The sequence below is a fragment of the Apis florea genome, unplaced genomic scaffold, assembly GCF_048593485.1.
Source record: "Apis florea isolate Af1SG1 unplaced genomic scaffold, ASM4859348v1 contig_1615_pilon, whole genome shotgun sequence".
NCBI lineage: Eukaryota > Metazoa > Arthropoda > Insecta > Hymenoptera > Apidae > Apis > Apis florea.
Genome location: NW_028256416.1, coordinates 3,442,582 through 3,462,984, shown reverse-complemented (window position 1 = coordinate 3,462,984; position 20,403 = coordinate 3,442,582). Strand labels below are relative to the sequence as shown.

Sequence of the window (20,403 nt, the reverse complement as noted above, 5' to 3'; positions counted from 1 at the left end):
GGTTAACAAATGAGTGACAGAGAAAGAGTTTTAAGAGAAAGAAAAAGTAAAAGAAAATCGAGGGAGAAGGCTGAAAACGAGCTCTCGGTGAGAGATGTGGGATGAGAGGTTATTGCGCAAGCTAAGTGATACAGATCGGCGGGCATCTCTCGTTGGACCTGAAGGTCGGCTAATCGGGTCGACATGAAAGTGAACCGAGATTGTTATGTATAAGAAGTATAGACAGGCGAAGGTATGACAGCCATGGCTGTTAGAAAAAGAGAGGTTACCGTGAAGTGCCATATTTCGTTCGGTAAAGGACAATCGTAAAAAAAAAAAAGATAGAGAATAGCGTCTAATGGAGGTGACCGCGGCAGTCTTTCTGATATTGAAGATTGCGATTCAACTACGATTTAAGTTGCGTGTGTTCCATCTTTATAATTATATCGGTTATTTCGTGTTCGATATCGCAACAGTAAACACGGGGTCGTGCGACATCGTCATCAACATCCACGATAGATGGGATGGCTTATAGAGAGCAACGCACGCTCTGCAACCGCGCGCGATTATTGCGCAACCTGGTGCGTTGCGCATCAACCGATGGTACGTAATTTCACGTAGGTGTGCGAGCGTATACATATATAAGAGGCCGCTCCAAATCGTTTCTAGTGTTACTGATCAGCACGTAACTTTCCGCTTAACGATTCCTTGGGTCACCGTACTCACGCTCTAAGGCAGACGCCTCGACGTGATCACTTCCCAATAACCATCTTTACCTCTCTCGTCTAAGTTGCTCTGATTTTGCCTTGGAACGGACCATCGCGAACAGTTTAGTTCCTTATTCAGACTTTTACCGAGTCGATTCGAAATGATGTGAACAGAAATCTCTTTAATCTTTACCAGAGAAAGATTTTTGATTTCTCCACGAACAACATCGTGATTAATCCTCCATGGTTTGTTGTGCTCTCCAGATGGATTTCATTATTTTTTTGATTGATCTTTTTACGAACATAGATCAATGATATTTTTAATCGTTTTTATATAAGTAACTTTTGAAGTTTATAATTAGAAAGCTTTCCATAGACGATCTTCATTACTGCAGTATAGAAACGTTAATTGATGTTGCGTTATTGGTGAGAAACATGTATTAGTTAGAATATGATTGCCGTGAGAATGTGTTCATCTCTTTGCTTGCCGTGTAAAGCGTGATAGCGAAAAAATTCACAAAAAAAACAATTGTTCATTTATTTAAATTTACAGTATTCCAATTGAGAGATCAATATCTATTTAAAGATCAATATTTCTAAATTGTATTCTTCCGAATACAATCGCTTTGACATCGAATCTAGTTATAATACACGTGTATTGCCCAAAGGGTGAGTGAAATGCTTTGCGTAATCGGTCATACTTTCTTTCTATGATGCTTATAATAAGTTTGTGAAAGAAAGTTACTGAACTGATGAGGTAATCTATCTCACTCCCCCAACGAGTTATCTCAGTGTGCTGCTTGCAGTTATGTAAACTCTTTAATTTCTAAAATCGATTTATGTGCCTTTCGCAGACTCGCATTGATGATTCGACAAACCGACTTGTACCGAAGCACAAGTAAAATCAGTTCTATGGAAAACAATAAATTACATCGGTCTTTCCCATGCATTTCTCATCTCATTGGTAAACGTTCAGCCTTTGCTCCACTAGCTTCACAATCTTGAAGGGTAAACGGAATTATGTTTCTCAGGTAAACTTCATGGAAACTAAATTGTGATTTTATTTCTATTTCTATATCCACATTGTTCCATTTATTCAGTTACTAAATTCTTTAAATTTGATTTCGACAAATGATTGTTACAGCTAACATTGGAAGAGTTAATCAATCTCACGGTAATAAATTCAATCCGTGCTATATGGATATCGGATTTCTGGAATCGGATCAGATAAAGAAGATGTCAAGAATCGAGGAGACATTGGACAGAATATAGAAATCAGCATGATTTGATGATCGATAGGATCAGTGAGTTGTAAGTCGATACGAATTAACTGGTGTAGGGGTGCGGCTCGTGCAAAAAAACGGGGCAATCGTGAGTCTCGATAATAGGATACTACGATCGTTCGAGACAATGTATATCTTAGCTTGAGAAGAATAAACTGAAAAGAATAGACTTGGATGCTTTCTAAACGGATCGAGTCTCCGAATACACCGATACGCTTTGAGAAGACCCAGCCCTTTGCCGCGCTATCCGTGCATTCATCTATCTTGCTGCTCGTGTTATGCCAGAGGTGAGGTTCATCGGTGAAACACTTCATCGAGAATTGTTCCGTTGCAGTCTCGACGCTCGTCGAATCGCTCTAACGGTGGGCGCTGTCTCCAAAAAAGGATCGTGCATGAGAAGACGAGATCCTAGCCGAGTAATAAGCGATCTATGCTCTAATGTTCCATCGTTCTTCTAGTTGAGACACCTGATCTTCTCGGTAAAAGCCGAATATGGTGTTACTGATAGTTTTATAGGAGAAACAAAATTTTTTTTTTAATCCCTTTCTTAATATTAATATATATATATATATTTTTTTTTAAGAATAGATTCTATTATACTTTTGTTCTTGTGTTTTTCTTCCAAAAAAAAAAATTGAATTCTTTAGAATATCGGACATTTTATTTCGTTAAAATATTTATCAAGATTGTATGACTAAAGTATACTATGAAATAGAAATATCGTTATTTGCAGTTCACCTGTTGTAGTTTAATGGATTAGGAAACATTAGATATAGGTTTGATAGGTTAGTTAATTGCAGCTATGAACACAGTATGGCATATGCATATATAAAGAGAAACAATTTCATATCCTATTGCCGCGAGGGTATTCCCGTAATCAGAAATATATTCCCGTCGTCAGAATAATCAGACGACAATTCCAAATCAACTTTCTCCCCAGTAAGAATTCTAAGAGAATAAGACACGAACGAAAATTGCGGAAGCGGCTCACACGTCGTTATTGAATAATGATCTCGAACGGGAGGGACTGCACGCATAATGCCTCCCTACTATCGTCTCGAGTCTTGCTTTGTTACGATCTTACTAGATAGATGATTGCACCATTTCGAAAGACCCACATAGAGGTCGACAAAGGGGGAAAATATTTTTGCGGTTTAGATAGTTCTTGATGCAACCATGTGGACGCAATGATAACAGGGAGCATGACGAAGTAGATGAGCACGCATTTCCCGCGACTAAACTATTTTCTCGCAATTCTATGCAACAACCTGATGCAACTGATGAAGAATTCTTGTGTATTGGAATTCTTAAAATACGTATTAGTATATACTTTCATCCAGGATATCGAGCGTACTATCGTAATAGTCGCTTTTCGTTCACAGTAATATGTAAAATTTAAACATTTCTCTTTCTGCTTAGATGCCTTTAAGCTATGATCAAGTTGAACGATGTAATTGACCAGGATAAAGATGATAGAAGGATTAAAGAACAAAGGAACGTTAAAATTATCTTTTGTTAGAGATTACCACTGATGAATCTTCTTCGATGGAATTTGAAAACATATCGCAATTATTTGATCCGGGATCCTCCACGATCGACGCGATCGAGACTAACCGAGATGTCGTTTTCTCGATTTAAAAGGGTCATCTTCTGAGTGAGCGAGTGAATGGATACTCACGGTAGCACACTCTGAGCCTTCTCTTCGTGAGTTGGCTCATGGTTACGAGGAAAGAAAATATAGTTCAGTCTGGTTGCATAATGGAATAGAGGTGCATCACATCGGCTCGACTGAGGTACTTTGAGAATCTATAGTAACGGCGAATATTTCTTCTTCTAGCGTCAATACTGACCTTTGAAGCTGAAGGCACAAGCTGAACGCTTGTATTACCGCTGTTCGTTGAGGGTAGGGGTGCAGTCATGCTGTAACGAAGATGAAAACCATTAGCCCCGAGCTATGGAGTTAGATGATCTAATTTCTAGTATATAGTTTGTATACCGACACCCGGACTCGACCTGTTCACCTTGGATGCTGAGCAATATATAAAAGCAAGCCCTTCGACTCATGAACTTAAAACGATGCTCGACTGCATCGTTAAAGCATGAACTATATAAAATTGAATTTAATCGGTTTGTATAATGTTTGATTTTATGATAAATTTAAGCTGTCAATTTTTATAATTTTCATAATTCAATTTGAAATATGAGAAATATTTTATAGAAGATAAAAGAAAATCAATTTTTTTTATTATATTTATTTAGTAGGAATATATATTTTTTTTAATTTATAATAGTAATTTTATTCCCTCTTACATATTTAGTAGATATTTCACAAATACATGCTAATTAAAATCGATGTGATCTTAGATCTAATTAATAGTGATGCAGGTGATTAGAAGTAACATTCGTGTTTAATTTAATTAGAACGTTAATTAAATAGTAAGTTACAGCGAAGCTCAGCACTACATTCTTTTCAGTGTAACATATATTTTTCTTATTAATCATTTTTACTATTCATTTTGAATAAAATGTTCTTAAATATTATTGATTTACAGAATTACTTCCTAAAATATTTTCTATAGAAAATATATATATTTTTCAATATTGATTTTTAATAAAACAATAAATTGTATATGAAGTTACCTTTTTTTTTTAATTTTTTTATGTTTTTTGTCTGTGTTAGACTTTTTTTTTTAAATTTAAATATGAGAATACATATAATATATGAAACTGAAACATAAATTATGCACGCGATAATACTATACATGAGAAACAGTATCTCTTTTGTATCTCATCTATGATATTATGGATGAATGGAAAGTTGCTATTTCAGTCTGTTATCTACGAATGGTAAATCGCATGTTTTTTAGCACAAATGATCGATCTATTTTTTAAATATATTTTAAATATATTTATAAAAGTTATAAAACTTAATAATAAATAAATTGAATTTTTTCGAAACTATAAAAACATGTAGAGACTAAAGTTTCAAATATACAATTATATAATAACTATTAATATATAATATAATATTCAACATTGTAAATATAAAATTATTAAAATTATTATTATTTTATAAAATTTCAAAATATAGAAATCATTTTTCATGTTCATTTTTCAATAAAAATTGTATATTTATCTCAGATTGTGTATTAAATTTGTATTATTGTAAAGAAAAATATTGCTACATATAAATTACAAATAAGAATCTAAAAATTGCTAGATTAGAATAACTTTGATAATTGAATGTAATTCCTAAATTCACCACTTTAAATTATAGAGGGCATTGTAAAACATTTGATTTTTCGGTACGATCGGTATTTCAGAACATGGGTCACAAAGTTCCCCACAGTATGATAGATCTGTTCTACAGTTTGTCTGTGGTAGAAGTTCGTGTTTTATAGAATGGAAGAACCGTTATATCCAGTTTTTGTGAATTATTCAGTTACTGAAATTCCAGAATTTAGTAATTATACATTATTCAACCGAAATGGAAGAGGATCGAGAGCAGCAGCATCCAAATAACATTTTTCTATTTCAACTTGGAGTTTCAAATAGCTTTAAACGCATTGCAGAATCAGTGAGGTAATTAATTAATTATTTCAATACTTAAATTAAAAATATCATTTTTATTGTCTTGTTGCACAAACGAAAAAAATATTTATCATAATTAAAATAAAATATATTATTTTTATGTTAAAATATGTTATATTAGAAAATAATGTTTAGAGGTTATGCAAGCTGTCAGCTTGGCGTTCCCGGTTCTTTTAGATACATAGATAGGCGCACGCGCAATCAATTAACATTTAAATCCAAATTATAAATTTTTAATATATATAAATATATTAAAAAAATATATTGATAATTATTATGAAATAAGAAGAGTTTCACTGATTTTTATAATTTTTGAATATGTTGTTTATAAAATCAATATTTTGAATAACTTTTTTTTTGTTATCACCGTTCAGCTTTTCTCAAAAAAATTGCATAAAATTTTTACGTATATTATTCGCAATTACGCGTGCATAAGGATACGATTTATCTTCTGTTAGTATAAACACAGTGACAATAGTCAATCAAGATATATAACGAATGAATTAATAAAAAATTTTAAACTAATTTTCTTATGAATTATGATAAATTAAAATGTCTCACATCCAATATAGAGTTTGAGCATCGTTCGTATTTGCAGAATGCAAAAATAAAATATAAAACAATTTTTGAACAACCGACAACGATATTACAACGATAAATAGTATTCATTATAACTTTAATCATTATAATTTCGATCCAAGAGGATGAATTTTATATTTTATTTTTGCATTTCGTAGATCTGAAGAATGTTCAAATTCAATTATATATTGAATCTACCATAATCCATAAGAAAGCTTTTTGATCGATATTTCTGTTATATATTTTGGATACTGTTTATTGTAATGTATTTATAAAAATAAATAAATAAGTGGTTGTATATTTATGCATGTACAATTAAATATATATATATGTATAAAAAAAATGCCATTAAATAATAACAATCTTTTTTTTTGCAAATATCTTGAAAATTAAGGCTGATAATATATAAAGGAAAAAGTTGTTTAAAATTTTATATTCTGTACATTCTAAAAATCACTCGTTGAGAACCTTGTTATTTCAAATAATTTATAATATTTTTTCAATATTAATGTTGAAATATAAATTGTATTTTAAAAAATAAAGTTGTAATATACAGTAATCGAAAATTTAAAATATGTGGAATGCGAATGATTTATTATACGAAAATCAAGTTTGGTTATATTATCGTTGAATTTCAGGTTATGTTTTCGCGTATGTTTGCACGATAACAGTACTAGCAATATATATAAGTGTGTCAAGTACGAGCCGCGGTTAAGAATGCTGTTTTAATTAAGAAAGCCAAAGAGAATGCATAATCAGTGGGAACCATGTAAGATGTAGTAGTAATATATTTTAGTGAGCATGATGCTTCGTTTATCGGCGGTAAAAAAGAGGAGGAAGAGGTGATGAAAGAGAAGGAGGGATCACCAATGACCCAAACGAACGATGGTGTTACTCGATGTCATTGGCCTCTCTGGAAGTCGTATGTTAATTTGTCGGTGTTCACGTGGCTGAACAATTGTCCATTGGTGTTTGATAGTTCTGTAGGCGCAAGTCGATTTTCAAAATTGGTTCCCTTCGATTCTGGCTTCCCAGAATTTGCCGCTCTTTGAAACCCAACACACTAGTTGACCTTCGAAGAATTCCACGAACTGTTCGAGGAAACAAAGGGTCCCTGGTGTGGTCACCATCGTTCGGCTCCATCATTCGTATAGTACGTGTCGTGGGGATCGTACGGGTGCTTCTGTTCGTCCGTTATTCTCACGTTAAAATAGCTTAGTGATGAACGTGTTTTACGACTGAAGTATTCATTATTTTCATTATTTACATGCTTTCTTTTTTTTCGATTCTACAATTTTCTGTTCCGATGTGAAGATTTATGGTAAGATTTTTTTCACAATGATCTTATAAAAGTGATCAAATTAAAATTTGGCGAAATGAAGAAACACGAAGCGTATTCAATTAGGTCAGGACTAATGCAAATATGTAGTATCGACATCAAATTGCACCCGTCCCGGCCTGATTGAGTGCGCGTAAATCAACAGAAGAAGAATCAAAGGTGTGGTCTTTATGTTCGTAATTTCCTGCACTTCCCACAACTTATATAATATTATATGTTTAAATGTATCGTATATAAATCTATAAAATTGTATGTAAATTACAAGTTTTTATGTAAATTTTCTTTGTAAAAATATTTAATTTTTTCTAAAGTTAAATTGTATTAAATAAGTTAAATAATTTAATCTTTTGTATTTTTATGATTAAAAGGAATAAGTTTTATGTTTATAATCATATGTTTACGAAAAATTTACGGAAATTGTGTAATGCGATTACGAATTGTATGCTTGTAATACTACTACGAAACTGGATTGGCTTGTCCGAATACTGGTTCTTCCCCCATTCAATCGCGCGAGTCTTTATGGACGGTAAACAAAGAAAAATTTGATCTCGGCAATAGTAGAGCCACGTCATATAATGATTATTGAATGCATAATTTATTTAACTTTATTTCATTTTATTTAAAAAATAATAAGTATTATTATTTTTTTGTATTGTTTTATATATATATACACAACAATCTATACACATTTTTGTATTAACTAATAATTATATGTACCAATAAAATTAATAAATAAAATATATAAAACAAGATGTATTACCTGCATTGTATGCATTATATGTTTTTATATATGATATAATTAAAATTAACACTAAATAACTTTAAATAGAAGATTAATTAATATTCATAAAAAATACAATTAATTTGTTGTAAAATTTAAAATTAATATTTTAATTGAATGGATATTTAAAAACTGTTCAAAAATATTTCAGTGAAGATGATTTTATAAAGATTCTTACAATTTTAAAATCAAAGCGGAAGAATGTTGGTCAAAAATTATATAAGGCGATGTGCCAGGAGCTTTTCGATAATATGAACGACGATTTGGAGGATATATTGAACGAAGGAAGTTTAAAGAATGGATTAGAAAGAATTGCGAAGTTATCGGACGAAGATGCTTCCATGGTCGAAGATGCTTGGTGAGTAATAATTGATATCTGATTATTAATTTATAATTGATAAATAATTTTATATTTCATGTTTATTTCAGGAGACCACCTGGCAATGTATCTTTGCATTTACGTTCATTGGATGCACAGAAGATTAAAGAAGAAAGCGAATTGTTGGAAAAGCGTGTAAATGAAATGGAAGAAGAAAATAAAATTTTAATGGAAAAAATTGCGGAAAAGAGATCAAATATTATGACTATGAATGATACCATAACACAATCTATAAATAGAACTCAAATTGCTATAAATTCTTTAGAAGAAAGAATGGAAGTATTACAAAAGTGTCTAATATTATTAGATGATGAATAAATGATAGAATTGAAAATGTTAAATAGATATTGTAAAAAATAGGTAAATATTGTTAAACTGTAAATAGAAAAAGTTTTATTTTATAATTTTGTGAATTATATAATAATATTAAATACATAAATATATATATTAAATACTTAAATTATATAATAGTTTATATTTTATAATTAGAATTTTTTACGTTAGTAAATCTGGAATCCATTAAAATCATATTTACTCTTTTTCTTAAATCTGGTGTAATATATACATTTTCTGTAATTCTTTTTAATTTTCGTATTAATGCAATATTTTTCTTCTAGAGATAAAAATATAAAAATTAGTTTAAATATCGATATGATATATATTATATAATGAAATGTACCTCTTGAATTATAATCATATTTTTAATTTCTATCAATTTTTTATTATTTTCATCTGTTGTTTTCTCTAATTCATCCAATTTCTTTCTTAAATTATCTCTTTGCATTGTTAACGAATTAATTCTTTGTTGAATAGTGTCATTATCAGAATTAACTTTCTGCATACATTTTATATAGTTACAATGAATTTGTTTTAACTCTTCATCTAAATTATTGTAATTTCTTTCTACATTATTTAATACATATATTCCTTTATCTTTCAATTGATTGACATTATGTATTTCTACCTCTGTATATTCATATTCTTTTTGACATTCGAGTAATTTTGATTTAACATCGTTTATTTCTCTATGCATTTGATATAATTCATTAGAATTCAAGTTTGCGTGAATCTCATCATATTGTAATTCCGTTTCTATCATATTATTTATAATAATTATGATAATATCACATTAAAAAATTATAAAGTTATAAAAAATAAGAAATGAAATATAAATTTTATATTACCAGATAATGATTGATTAAGATTATGAATATTAAAGTTCATTTTTTTGATTTTACAGTTATCAACTTATAATTCGAATGAATTTACAATATGGCTGCGTAGCGCCAAAGCATTCCCGCGTAAATCGAAGCTATACCCTGATTGGAGGAGACAGACCAATGGAAGATGTCCTTTTCGTCAATAATTTGGCGAAATGCTCGACAGATGGCGAGAGCATTAGCTCAGTCCCTGCTACGCACCCGCTGTTCGCCATTGTATCGTGATTGCTGTTAAGTTTCGTGTTTGTGAGTGAGAATTCATCCGGTTTATATCAAGTTCTGGAGTTCTTTTACGCATCGGGTAAGTCGAAATTCTTATTATGCTTTAATACTTTTTCGTTAAGGTTTCTAAATTCTATATAATTTACGTTTAATTACGATAGTAAAGTGTGTTTCGTTCCGAAAGGACGACGTATACATTTTTTTGGGGGTTAGTTTCTGACCCTCGCGCGTCAGCCCTCTTCCGTACGCGTGGTCAAGCCGTAAATGATAGTTCGAACCATTTGTGACTCCAAAATTTATAAAATATTCGAAAATAAAATTTATAAGGTTTCGGAACGTTAATAAAATTGTTGAGGTTATATGTCGAGTATAATAACGAACTCGATGTTTTTCCAGTAGTGATTCTACGCCATGCGTTTTTAGACGCTTTGAATCGACAGTTAAGTCAATAATTTCGGCCATGCGACCAGGCATAATATGTCTGTAGAAATTTACGTATTTTGGAATAGCACGAACATGCGAGTATACCATACTTATGTACCGTTTTCATTTGATCAATTTCTTCACCATTCACTATCATATAATGACTAATTAATTGGATAAAACTGAACAACATGAACATTATCTTACTTGATAAGAGTAGTAAATTAATGAATTGTGCTTACTGCATTATATGTATGCTATACGTATAATTCTACATTACTTATAATGCGTGAGCGATTACATGCATTTTCTTTTCAGAATAATATTATCTATACTTGATTGTTTGTCATGTAATTTGAATCCGGAAAAATAACTTCGTATTATTCCTTCAACAAATCTTTGTTATCTAACTGGTTATTCAATGCAGGGCGTAGCATCGTATAAAAAAATATTCCATAGCCAATGACACAATAGTTTTTTTTTCATATCACGTGTTTGCATAATTTTCTGTATATTTTTAACGTTTATCATTAAGTAATCCTTAAATTGTGATTTTTGTCTTAAGAATACTTTTATGTATTGATAATTTTGATTTAAAGCATAAATATTAATTTATTGCGCGAAACTGTAGTGTGGAATGAGTTTTACACTGTTTTTTACAACGAAACATACTCCATCTGTGAATCGGAAACGATGTTATCCGATGGGAGCTGGGATTAACGTTTTTGTACATGACAAATGTAGTCCTCTTATTGTAATGATTCGATTAATGTTTCGTTTCGATCGAGAATCTGTTCGATGGAAATTATTGAATCGATATTGACTTATATGTATAGAGACTTTTATTTTAGAAATATTTATACGGCAATGTATTGCTTAACTCTAAAAGTAGATGGCGCCATACTAAATTAAAATTAACAGAAGAAAGAAAAAAGTTATTTCGTATATTTAATAATTTTTTTTAGAAATTTCATATTTTTTTACACTCTGATATGAATAATTTATTTCATAATTTTATTACCGATAAGAATACAAATTATTAAATTAATTACAAAAATCGATCATTTACAATATTCATGTTGAAAAAATCATTACAAATTTCATGTTGTCAAATTAGAAGTGAATTTTATTTTTATTTATTATTTCATCAATTCAATTAGTATAATCATTTTTATTTAACGTATTGATTATTTTAATAATAATAACTTAATATATCTAGCTAATTTTTAATTATGAATGATTTAAATTAAGTTATTTTACATAAATATTTAATAATTTTAGATTTAATAGTAAAAATTTGACAATTTGATCGACTTTTGTACATATTTATATTCGCTTCATCGTAATTGAACTTTTTCGGTTAATAACAATTATTGAAATAATTATCAAGTATATAATCGACATATTTAATTTCCTTAATGCTGCTAGCTCGTTATCGAATAATCCCACGTGTATTAACGATTTCCTTGTCTTTAGCTAGCGTATCTTCTGATCATTCCACCGTGAACTTCGACTCTAATTATTTCCTTGTAACGCTAACTGCTTCTGACAATGTTTGTTAGACTCTGCAATTAATTCATCGATTATATTGTTGAATATTCGATCATACTATTCTAATCGTGATTCATGCGCATGTGTATCATTCAACTAGTTAATTCCTTTATGATTTTTTTAGGCTAAAAAATCCTCATAAATGAATCGAACATCTTCTGTTTACATTTTCGTAAAACAAAACTTTTTAAATTAATTTACATGCATAATAGTATGTACAAGTTCGTATAAATCGTAACCAAAACTTTATTACGCTACATTATAATAAATTCGTTCTCCCCATGTTACCATACTTTAAACTAGTACCAGGATTTTTGCTACTCTTCTTGATCAGTCTTGATGATCTATCTTTAAAATCTCTATCAATTCCTCCATCGATAAGCGCCCTGATTTATTTTTTCCTTCCTTTCATTCTTCTAAGCCGTCATCTTAACTTTTTTCTTTCTTTTTTTATTCCTTCTTGTCTTCTCATTTAGGGTACAATTTCTCCTAACCACGAATGATAACGATACATCGTTCTTATATTCTTTACGTTATCCTTTTTTACGTTCATATGTATAATACATATATATTTATAATTTAAAATTCTTTCTTTAATTTTATTAATATTTTAATAGACTATATTCTCTTTGCCTCATTTGACCGAAACTCTTATCCCTTCTCTCTCGCGTACAAATCCTGAGTGGTCGATAAGGCAGTCGATAAAGATATCGACGGGTCTCACAATAATGGTATCGCATGGATATCATTCATAATCGTGGAATCGAATATGATATAGAATGGTCTAACGAAGAAGTAGGAGCGAGGAACGGTTCCAAGAGAAATTTAATCTTGCCGATTGGTCGGTGGTGCTATAACTAGTTTGGGCTAGGTCAAGCCAAGTTAGGTTGCGCTCAGGCATCGTAGCTACGGCAGGGGTAGTGGACGGGGTTCGGTCGGTGAATTTCTGCCGGTGGGGTTGAACACAATGGCACAACAAACCGTTTCCCTGGCAACTGTTCGTTCGGGGTTGCCATCACAAAACTTTCCAACTTGTGACTGCAAACATTAATGCTGGCACACGCGTTATCAAGAGAGAAAAACGACGAGGCGCGGAGGTGGCCGCGTGAGTTCACACGCACGCCCATAGTCACGCGAGCGCGCGTGCTCACGACACGCACCGGCGTGTGTCCCCGCGCGAAACAATGGGCCATCGGGGAGGAGGATGCCCGCGGACCACCCCTCCTTCCACGTTTCATTATTTTCGCTGCCTCGCGCCCTTTTTACTTTTTAACACGCGCTTATTTTGCTAGCCCGTACGCGGTGTAATCGCGGCGTAAATTGCCTTACGCATCGCGCATTGTGCACGGGATATTGTTTCTCAGAGATTACCAACTTGTGGATCCTCTTTTAAAAGGGTCATTGCGCTTATTTTTATTTTTAGTTACGAATTATTTTTATTCGAAAATTTCGTTGCAAGGATTTTTATAGCTCACAGTTGCATTAATTTAACGTGGCTGCATTGTCTAATTTCCTACTCGGCTAGGAATTATTAATGATAATTTTTATTCGCAAATGCGAAGAGAACATTTTTGTAGATAATTTGACTATTGCAAAAAAAGAAGTCGTCGTACAATCAAGTGCGTGATTAGTTGAAATCATTTTTTGTAGGAATATTTTTATATGAGAATTTTAATTTCGTTTAATTATTAATTATTTATTAGCTATGATTAATTTTGAGTAGATAAATAAATTGAATATAATAAATATACAAACAAAAAAATGTATTCGTGGAAATTTTTCAATTTTACCATTTCTTTCTAAAAATTTTTACAAATGAAATTTTCTTTTTTGCATCTTTTTTTCCCATCTTGTTTTTCACGTTCCCATTATTGACCTCGTACAACACGAGGTATTATTACGTAACGTCGCGCTAATGTAATTACAGACAAATTAGCTATGCCTTTTACCCATTGCAATTAATTGTGCAAATATTTTTGCGTCTTATCGTTCGTATAATAGATTGAAATACCTGTAAATTTTACACGATGCAAGTTTTATACATGAACGCCAGCACAGTGCAATTTAATTTATCGATGGAACTCGTGGCCCGGTCTCAATGTAAATTTACGAGGATTCGCGCACGAAAAATAGGGCCCCCTGTTTTCGATCAACAAAATAACTGTGGATCCATAAAGAAAACCTCATCATAATTGAGCGTACGAATCGAAACGATTTCCAAATAATCCTATGAATGAATACGGATCATCGACGCTGTTTCGCGAAATTAATTATTTCGATTAATCGGTTTCCACGAAAGTGCGAACTATTTTCGACCTCGATACGCATTCCAGTTTTTCTCTCGTTCGTTATTCTCGATGCCGCGCGTTTTATTTATTTTTAATCACGAAATTTTCACGTCGATTAAAAGTTCGAGATCACAAACGACGTAACGATCGGATCGGGAAATGTCGTAAACGATGCATTGTCGAATTAAACTTATTAACATCGAACGATAAATACGCCTATACGCAGTATTAAACTCGTGCAATAATCTTCGCGTGTGTTGTTCTTTTTTCTCCCTCCCCCTCCTCCGATATCAGAATTTTTTGGGATTTAAGATTTATTTCGACGTAGGTAACGATGCTCCAGGGTGAAATGAAATAAATTCTCTCCCCCCCCCTTCCTCCCTTCTTTCTCTTTTGTTTCTGTTCGTTACATCGGACAATTTATATCTTTGTTTGCCCCCTCTTTTTTTTTTTTTTTTTCGTGGCCACGTTTAAATGAAATATTTCAATTTGCCCTTGGCTCTCTGTTCGCGCACACGTCCCATGGTATGCTTCATCCCGTTTGATTAATGCCACTTCGATGTCGCTATACTTTTCCGCTTGTTACAAGAAGATTTCTAAAATACCTTTTCATTCGTTTCATTCGTTGAATAATAGATTCAGGATCATTTTTTTTTTTTTTTCCTGTAAAACTCCAATCTCAAACCGTTTACATTATCTTGTCGAACGGATTTTCTTGTAAACGCAGTACAATATAATCGATAGAAATACGTATTTATCAAGCTAAGATCGAAGGAAAAGGGAATCGAGGGAAGTAGAGGAAAGAGATTGAGATGCAATTAAGCCGAGAATGTGGATTTTCCGCTTAGAATTTTCACGTTGGGTCGGAGAATCGGGCGAGGAAGTACGAGGGAACGAGGACTCGGTTGTTCGGCAAAAATGTGTCATCGATTCGCTGACTTTCGTCGCGTTCCAGTTAACCACGTGGTTCGAGGAAAATACACTCGGCCAGGTGAAGTGAAACTCGCGCGCGCGTCAAACCGTGTAAATGACACACATCCAACCTCTAATGGGAAAGATCGAGCTGGGTGTCCTTCCCTGATAAGGCGTGGAAACGATTAGTCGGCTGTCTGTTCCTTTCTCGCCTTTCCTTTTCTCCTCGAATTCCAATTCTACAAATACAATCCTATTTTCTTCGTTCTTTTTTTCTCTTTTCCTCTTTAAATTATTTTACAAGGTAGAAATTCACAAGGTGGAAAATTATCGTAGAAATTATCAATAACAGTGTTTAATATCGATTTGTCAATCGTTTATCAATCGATCCTACCGAACTCATTCACAATTCACAACTTTTATTTCTACGAATTTTCTTTTATCGATGCTTCAATTGATATTTCAATCCTGCTCCCATTTTTGTCCGTGTATTTTCCAGTTTTTCTCCCATTCGTCGGTCGACAAAGGGGGGAAATTTTACAGCCACCTGCTTAGTCGAATTGTACCGCGCGTTGAATCGAATTGTGTCTCGTCGATTCGCGGACAGCCAATTTGTTTGGCGCGAATTCGCGTCGATCGTTGTTTTGTAACCGGGTAAAAGCAATTGAGAGAGAGGATACAAAGCATCGAATGTTATCGTATACCAGATTCGTATGCGTGCGCTTTTTTCAATTTTTCGATTGTAGAAATGGTAAACGGTTACGTAATCGGATGTTCTTGGCGGAATTATACGTTGCTCGGTTTGCTTTGACGCCTGGTGAAACGAAATTTAGACAGGATTCAGATAGCAGGAATTTTGTAACCAGTTCTCGGAAAACCAAATATAAAATTGCAAGTATTACTTCATTTAACAATTTTACTTGAATAATTGAAAATAGAAGTACAGTTCTTGTTTGTCGATTAAAAAAATGCAACTTATTTACAACTTAAAATTTTGCTGTTCTCTCGATCGATGCGCGCGGGTGCGCAAAAAAAAAAAAAAAAAAAAAAAAAAGAAACTCCATTTGTCACTGACAGAACTGGAAACTTCTCTCAGGGGAAAAAGTTGTTTTGGAATCGCGCCAGAGACAACAAATCATAGATCTTATATTTAGACTCAGAAATCGACTTGAAAGAGAAAAGAAAGAAAAAAAGGATGAAAAAAAAATAAATAAATTTATCAAGGAAGTTTAAACATTGGAAGGTTTATACATCAACGCGTTTGTGCATCATTTGTTGAGAAGCAAAAGGCTATTATCGAATGCCACGGGTACTTCTCGCTCCATTAACAATGCGAATCCACAATCTAATTTAAACCATTCAATAGCACGAGTCGTGTAAAACGTTATTGGTCTTGGAAGCTTATGGAGAGGACGTACCGCCACTTATAGCATCGGTAGCAATTAGTTTCATAAGTCAAGCGTGATAAGGACGACACGGTTATTCATTGGAGAATGACAGAGACCCGATCGACTTGAAATTTTTCTAAGAAATTCTATTTCTCGTCATCTTTACCATCGACCAATGTGACGAGAAGATATTCATCGTGCATCATCAAAAACGCATTTCCTGTTTTATCTCTATATATTTTATACTTTTCACGGGAACATTATACAGATCGTGAATTCCTAACTGGTTGATCCTCAAAGAGATGGCAGAATAGTCTTTGGGAAGTCGCCAACGCTTACTTTTCTTTTCTTTTTTTTCACTTACTTCAATTATTATCCGTATAGAAAATTTTATTCTAAAATTTCCACTTCTTAAATTCAATTGCTGGGAGAAGAATTCTTCGATTCACCGTTGAAGCCTTCATCGCGAAACGTCGGGATAGGATAAACAACAACCTTCCGTTTGTTTAATTCTCAGTCGTGCCCGTGAATATTCAGCCTAAGGATCGCGCGGTGGCGGTTGCTCAAGAAAATTGCGACATTGCATACCTCGGCCGTGTCCCTCTGCCGCGGCGGAGTTTCCCTTTTCGACTCTTGGCCACCTCTTCCCTCGCCACTCGTAGTCCTTGGAGGCAGCCGTTGTGTACTTTTACAACGATGGAATGCAGCGATTGCCAGCGGTGTCGGTGATCTAGGCCCGCGCGAATGGAATCTCGTTAATACGTACGTTCTCCGTTGCAAATTGCGCTTGCCTCGCGCTGTGCATCCGCACGGTTCCTCGCTCTTCTTCTTCCTGGGAATCGTGACACGTGGACAACTCGTGTTTGACCACACGTGCTTTTATCCTCCGTTCGTGCTTGTTTCGTCGTTAATTCCATCAACGAGCGATTTCAAATTTTTGAAAGAGTTAGGATATTAATAGAAAAAGAAAAATTCGAAGTTATTCATAATTATTCGATCGAATAGAAAGAATCTTTGGATAGGAAATTTTGAGATCGATATTTGGAGACAAATTTATATAATTCTCTATTTCCTGATTCATTGATTTTCATCATCAGATTCGAAGATAATCAAAGTATCGTAACGCGATATATCGAATCAATTGTTTCTTGATTGCTTCCTAAGCGAGATTAGGAAGTACGAAATTTCGCTTTCCATTGTCGATAGATTGTGTACGACAATGTCTGTTAATTAATTTTTCTATTCGAGACTGTAACGAACGTGTTGGCTTTCTTGCGACTTCCGTTGGATTATGATTATTTTCTCGCCTCAAGCGTTGGCTATCGTATCGTTCGATTGAATAGCGTTGTTTTCTTAGATGTTTACGCCGAGTTGTGCGTTGCTTTGATTAAATTTATCCGTGTTTTCCTCCTCGTATCGCGTTTCGCGGCCACGGTTTCTATCTTACATCCGAATTTTAATCTTCCTCAATTACCGCAACCATCCGCGCACCAATTCACCAGCCGTATATCTCGAGAGATAAAATATTATAGCGCCAAGCGATTTAGCCGATTTATTGTGTCGACCCTTTTTGTCAGACGCGAGTAATTAAAACTAATTAGCGAACAGACAAGCTTTTTTTGCGGGAAAGACGCAAGAAATTGCGACTCGGTTGAAACGCACCATGTTTTTACCGTTCCTCGTCGACAAGCTCCAATTAAAGGTTTCCGACAGTAATGACTGTCTGGCCATGTTTATCGAATCGATGAATGGGATGAAAAGGAACAGCCTTGAATGAACAACCGTGCATTTCGTGATCTATTTCCTTCGTCTCGATGCTCGTCTCGTTGAAACTATTCCAATCTCGATTCTTCTTAACCTTTTATCAACCAGACCATACTTTCCTACTTTTGTTTATATAAACACCGTGTAGTGTGGTGTAAAAGAAAAAAAAAAAAGAAAAGAAAAAAAAAACAACATTCTTTCTCATACCTCTTGGAATATCCTTATTACATTAAAATCTTTGAAAGCAGCTATAGCAAGCAAAAATACAAAGAGACGAGCGAGTAAAAAATTGTCTTTGAATCCAAGATCTTAAGAATTTTCTCAAGGGTACGGGCATTAATTTTCTTATAATCGGCCTTTCGACTGGTAGTAAAACCTGAAACCTTTCGTACGAGGATAATTAACAAATATTCGCGATGGCACGAATATTCTTGTTCTCTCATTCTCCTCCTCCTCCTCGTCTTTTATCTCTCCCGTCTTCTTTCCCGTGCGTGTGCGTTCGAGAGAAGGACACGCGGGCAGGGGAGCGGGATTGAAAGCGAAAGCGAAAGTTTCGTAGCCACGAAAGCGAGAGAATCCCTCCTTTGACAAGGTCGTGCAATGGCAGGTTCAAGGTCATCGGATAGACAGAGAAAACAATTGCGAAATGGGGACAGTTGCGTTTATCCCACTCGCACGCAATTACGATCAACGATTCGCATTCCTCGCGATCGAGATTTCGAAATAACGAGATACACCCGAGTTCGAGCTCGGATATGGTAGATCGAAACACGAGAAAAGGGGGTCAATTAATTTTTTTTTTTTTTTTTTTTCAGAAAATTCCATTTCTCCCGTCAATCATCTCTAACGATGATGTTTTATCGTGGTTCGATGCGATTGCCATCGTTACTAAATGTCTCACGTTCGAATTATCATCTCCTCGAGTCATCGAATATCTACTCAATTTCGATCGAAATATGTTCAGATACTCGGTATTCAATTTAGATTCGAGTATCATTCAAATACTTGTCGAGCTCTCGCTATGCGAATATATCAGAATGCAACCGAAACGGAATTCGTGTTATTTCGATTACTCGGATACTCGATCGCTCGGATATTCGTAAGTTCTCTATTTCTGTTATATATACACATATGTGTACTGCATGTTATATACACACGTTTGAAAGAAATCCCGCATTTGAGGCACGGGTTTGCCAAGAAAGTCTTACTTATCGATTCCTACTAGTTGGCCAAGAGACAAAACGTCTTCTCGCGTCTCTTTTCTTTTTTTTCTTTTTTTTTATTTTAACTACCTAACGTCACGCACAACTCCATAATGCGTATAAATTCGAAGCAGGGATATCGTCATTTCGAACCCTTCTCTAATAAGGATATTGTGCGTCGCTTACAATGCGACTCGATCCACTCTTGCGATACAATGTGCAATAGTCGCATCTCATAGTTGTGTGTACACACAACACGTATCGCAACACGGTCGAAGGCAAGTGTACAATGCCGTCTGTTAACAATACGCGTAGTGCGCGTAATAGTTTCGACATGGCTGGTCGAAACGTCGTTGCGAACGAAAACCGGAATCCTCTCCGTGTCTTGAATGAAAATATTTGATTCACAATGAGCTGGCATCGACCTTTACCTACCGCCACTAGTTTCCCACCCGGTTCTAGATGGTTCATCTTTGAAATGTTAATTCGGGATCATTATGCGTGTTCTTGGCACACTGACCGACCATTTTCAGACCCACTGGCCGACCAAACGATTCTCGTCTCCCCGTCCATTGCTTTTTCTCCACCGAAACTTTCCTCGAAATTCAGGCCGGGAATGAAAGAAATTTCAAGATTTTGATAACCATATTGGCGAAGTAGTATACTTTCGAGATATTCCACGAGTTTTCTATTTCTAATTTAAGATCATTAAAGGAACGCGAGAACGCGAATTTCTTAATTGGGATAATTTTTAATTAATTCGTAACTAGCCAAATATCACAAACTCAATTTAGT

General features: G+C 33.9%; 3 protein-coding genes across 6 annotated transcripts in view; 2 read left to right on the top strand and 1 right to left on the bottom strand.

Moving 5' to 3' along the window:
- Positions 1-37: 37 nt before the first annotated feature.
- LOC100871088 (uncharacterized) lies at positions 38-9,349 on the top strand. Of its 3 annotated transcripts, none has more exons than XM_086905647.1 (7): positions 38-232; positions 1,541-1,717; positions 1,831-1,997; positions 3,389-3,738; positions 3,807-5,551; positions 8,411-8,617; positions 8,689-9,349. In XM_086905647.1, exons 5-7 carry the CDS (start codon positions 5,457-5,459, stop codon positions 8,954-8,956), a joined length of 570 nt encoding a protein of 189 aa, XP_086761773.1. In that variant the 5' UTR covers positions 38-232; positions 1,541-1,717; positions 1,831-1,997; positions 3,389-3,738; positions 3,807-5,456; the 3' UTR covers positions 8,957-9,349. The 3 variants fall into 3 exon arrangements, with proteins under 3 accessions (XP_086761773.1, XP_086761825.1, XP_086761895.1); XM_086905769.1 differs by lacking the exon at positions 38-232 and adding an exon at positions 690-1,112; XM_086905699.1 differs by lacking the exon at positions 3,389-3,738 and having other exon boundaries at positions 54-232.
- Positions 9,111-9,920, bottom strand: LOC105736525 (uncharacterized). The gene is made up of 2 exons (XM_086904932.1): positions 9,318-9,920; positions 9,111-9,251 (listed from the first exon to the last, which is right to left on the bottom strand). The coding sequence occupies exons 1-2, from the start codon at positions 9,735-9,737 to the stop codon at positions 9,111-9,113; spliced, it is 561 nt and encodes a 186-aa protein (XP_086761058.1). The 5' UTR covers positions 9,738-9,920.
- Positions 9,921-10,039: 119 nt separating this feature from the next.
- HnRNP-K (Heterogeneous nuclear ribonucleoprotein K) overlaps positions 10,040-20,403 on the top strand; it is a 90,809-nt gene continuing 80,445 nt past the window's right edge. For both annotated transcript variants that reach the window (XM_086905110.1, XM_086904836.1), the window contains exon 1: positions 10,040-10,159. The gene's annotated coding sequence lies outside the window, so the exon portion shown is untranslated. The remainder of the gene's footprint in view (positions 10,160-20,403) is intronic.

Bases quoted from the DNA above. Each gene is read 5' to 3' on its own strand.
- LOC100871088 (XM_086905647.1), top strand. From the start codon at position 5,457: ATGGAAGAGGATCGAGAGCAGCAGCATCCAAATAACATTTTTCTATTT. The intron at 5,552-8,410 runs GTAATTAATTAA...AAAATATTTCAG, and splicing joins CGCATTGCAGAATCAGTGAG to TGAAGATGATTTTATAAAGA. The intron at 8,618-8,688 runs GTGAGTAATAAT...TGTTTATTTCAG, and splicing joins TCCATGGTCGAAGATGCTTG to GAGACCACCTGGCAATGTAT.
- LOC105736525 (XM_086904932.1), bottom strand. From the start codon at position 9,737: ATGATAGAAACGGAATTACAATATGATGAGATTCACGCAAACTTGAAT. The intron at 9,252-9,317 runs GTACATTTCATT...TTTTATCTCTAG, and splicing joins ATATGATTATAATTCAAGAG to AAGAAAAATATTGCATTAAT.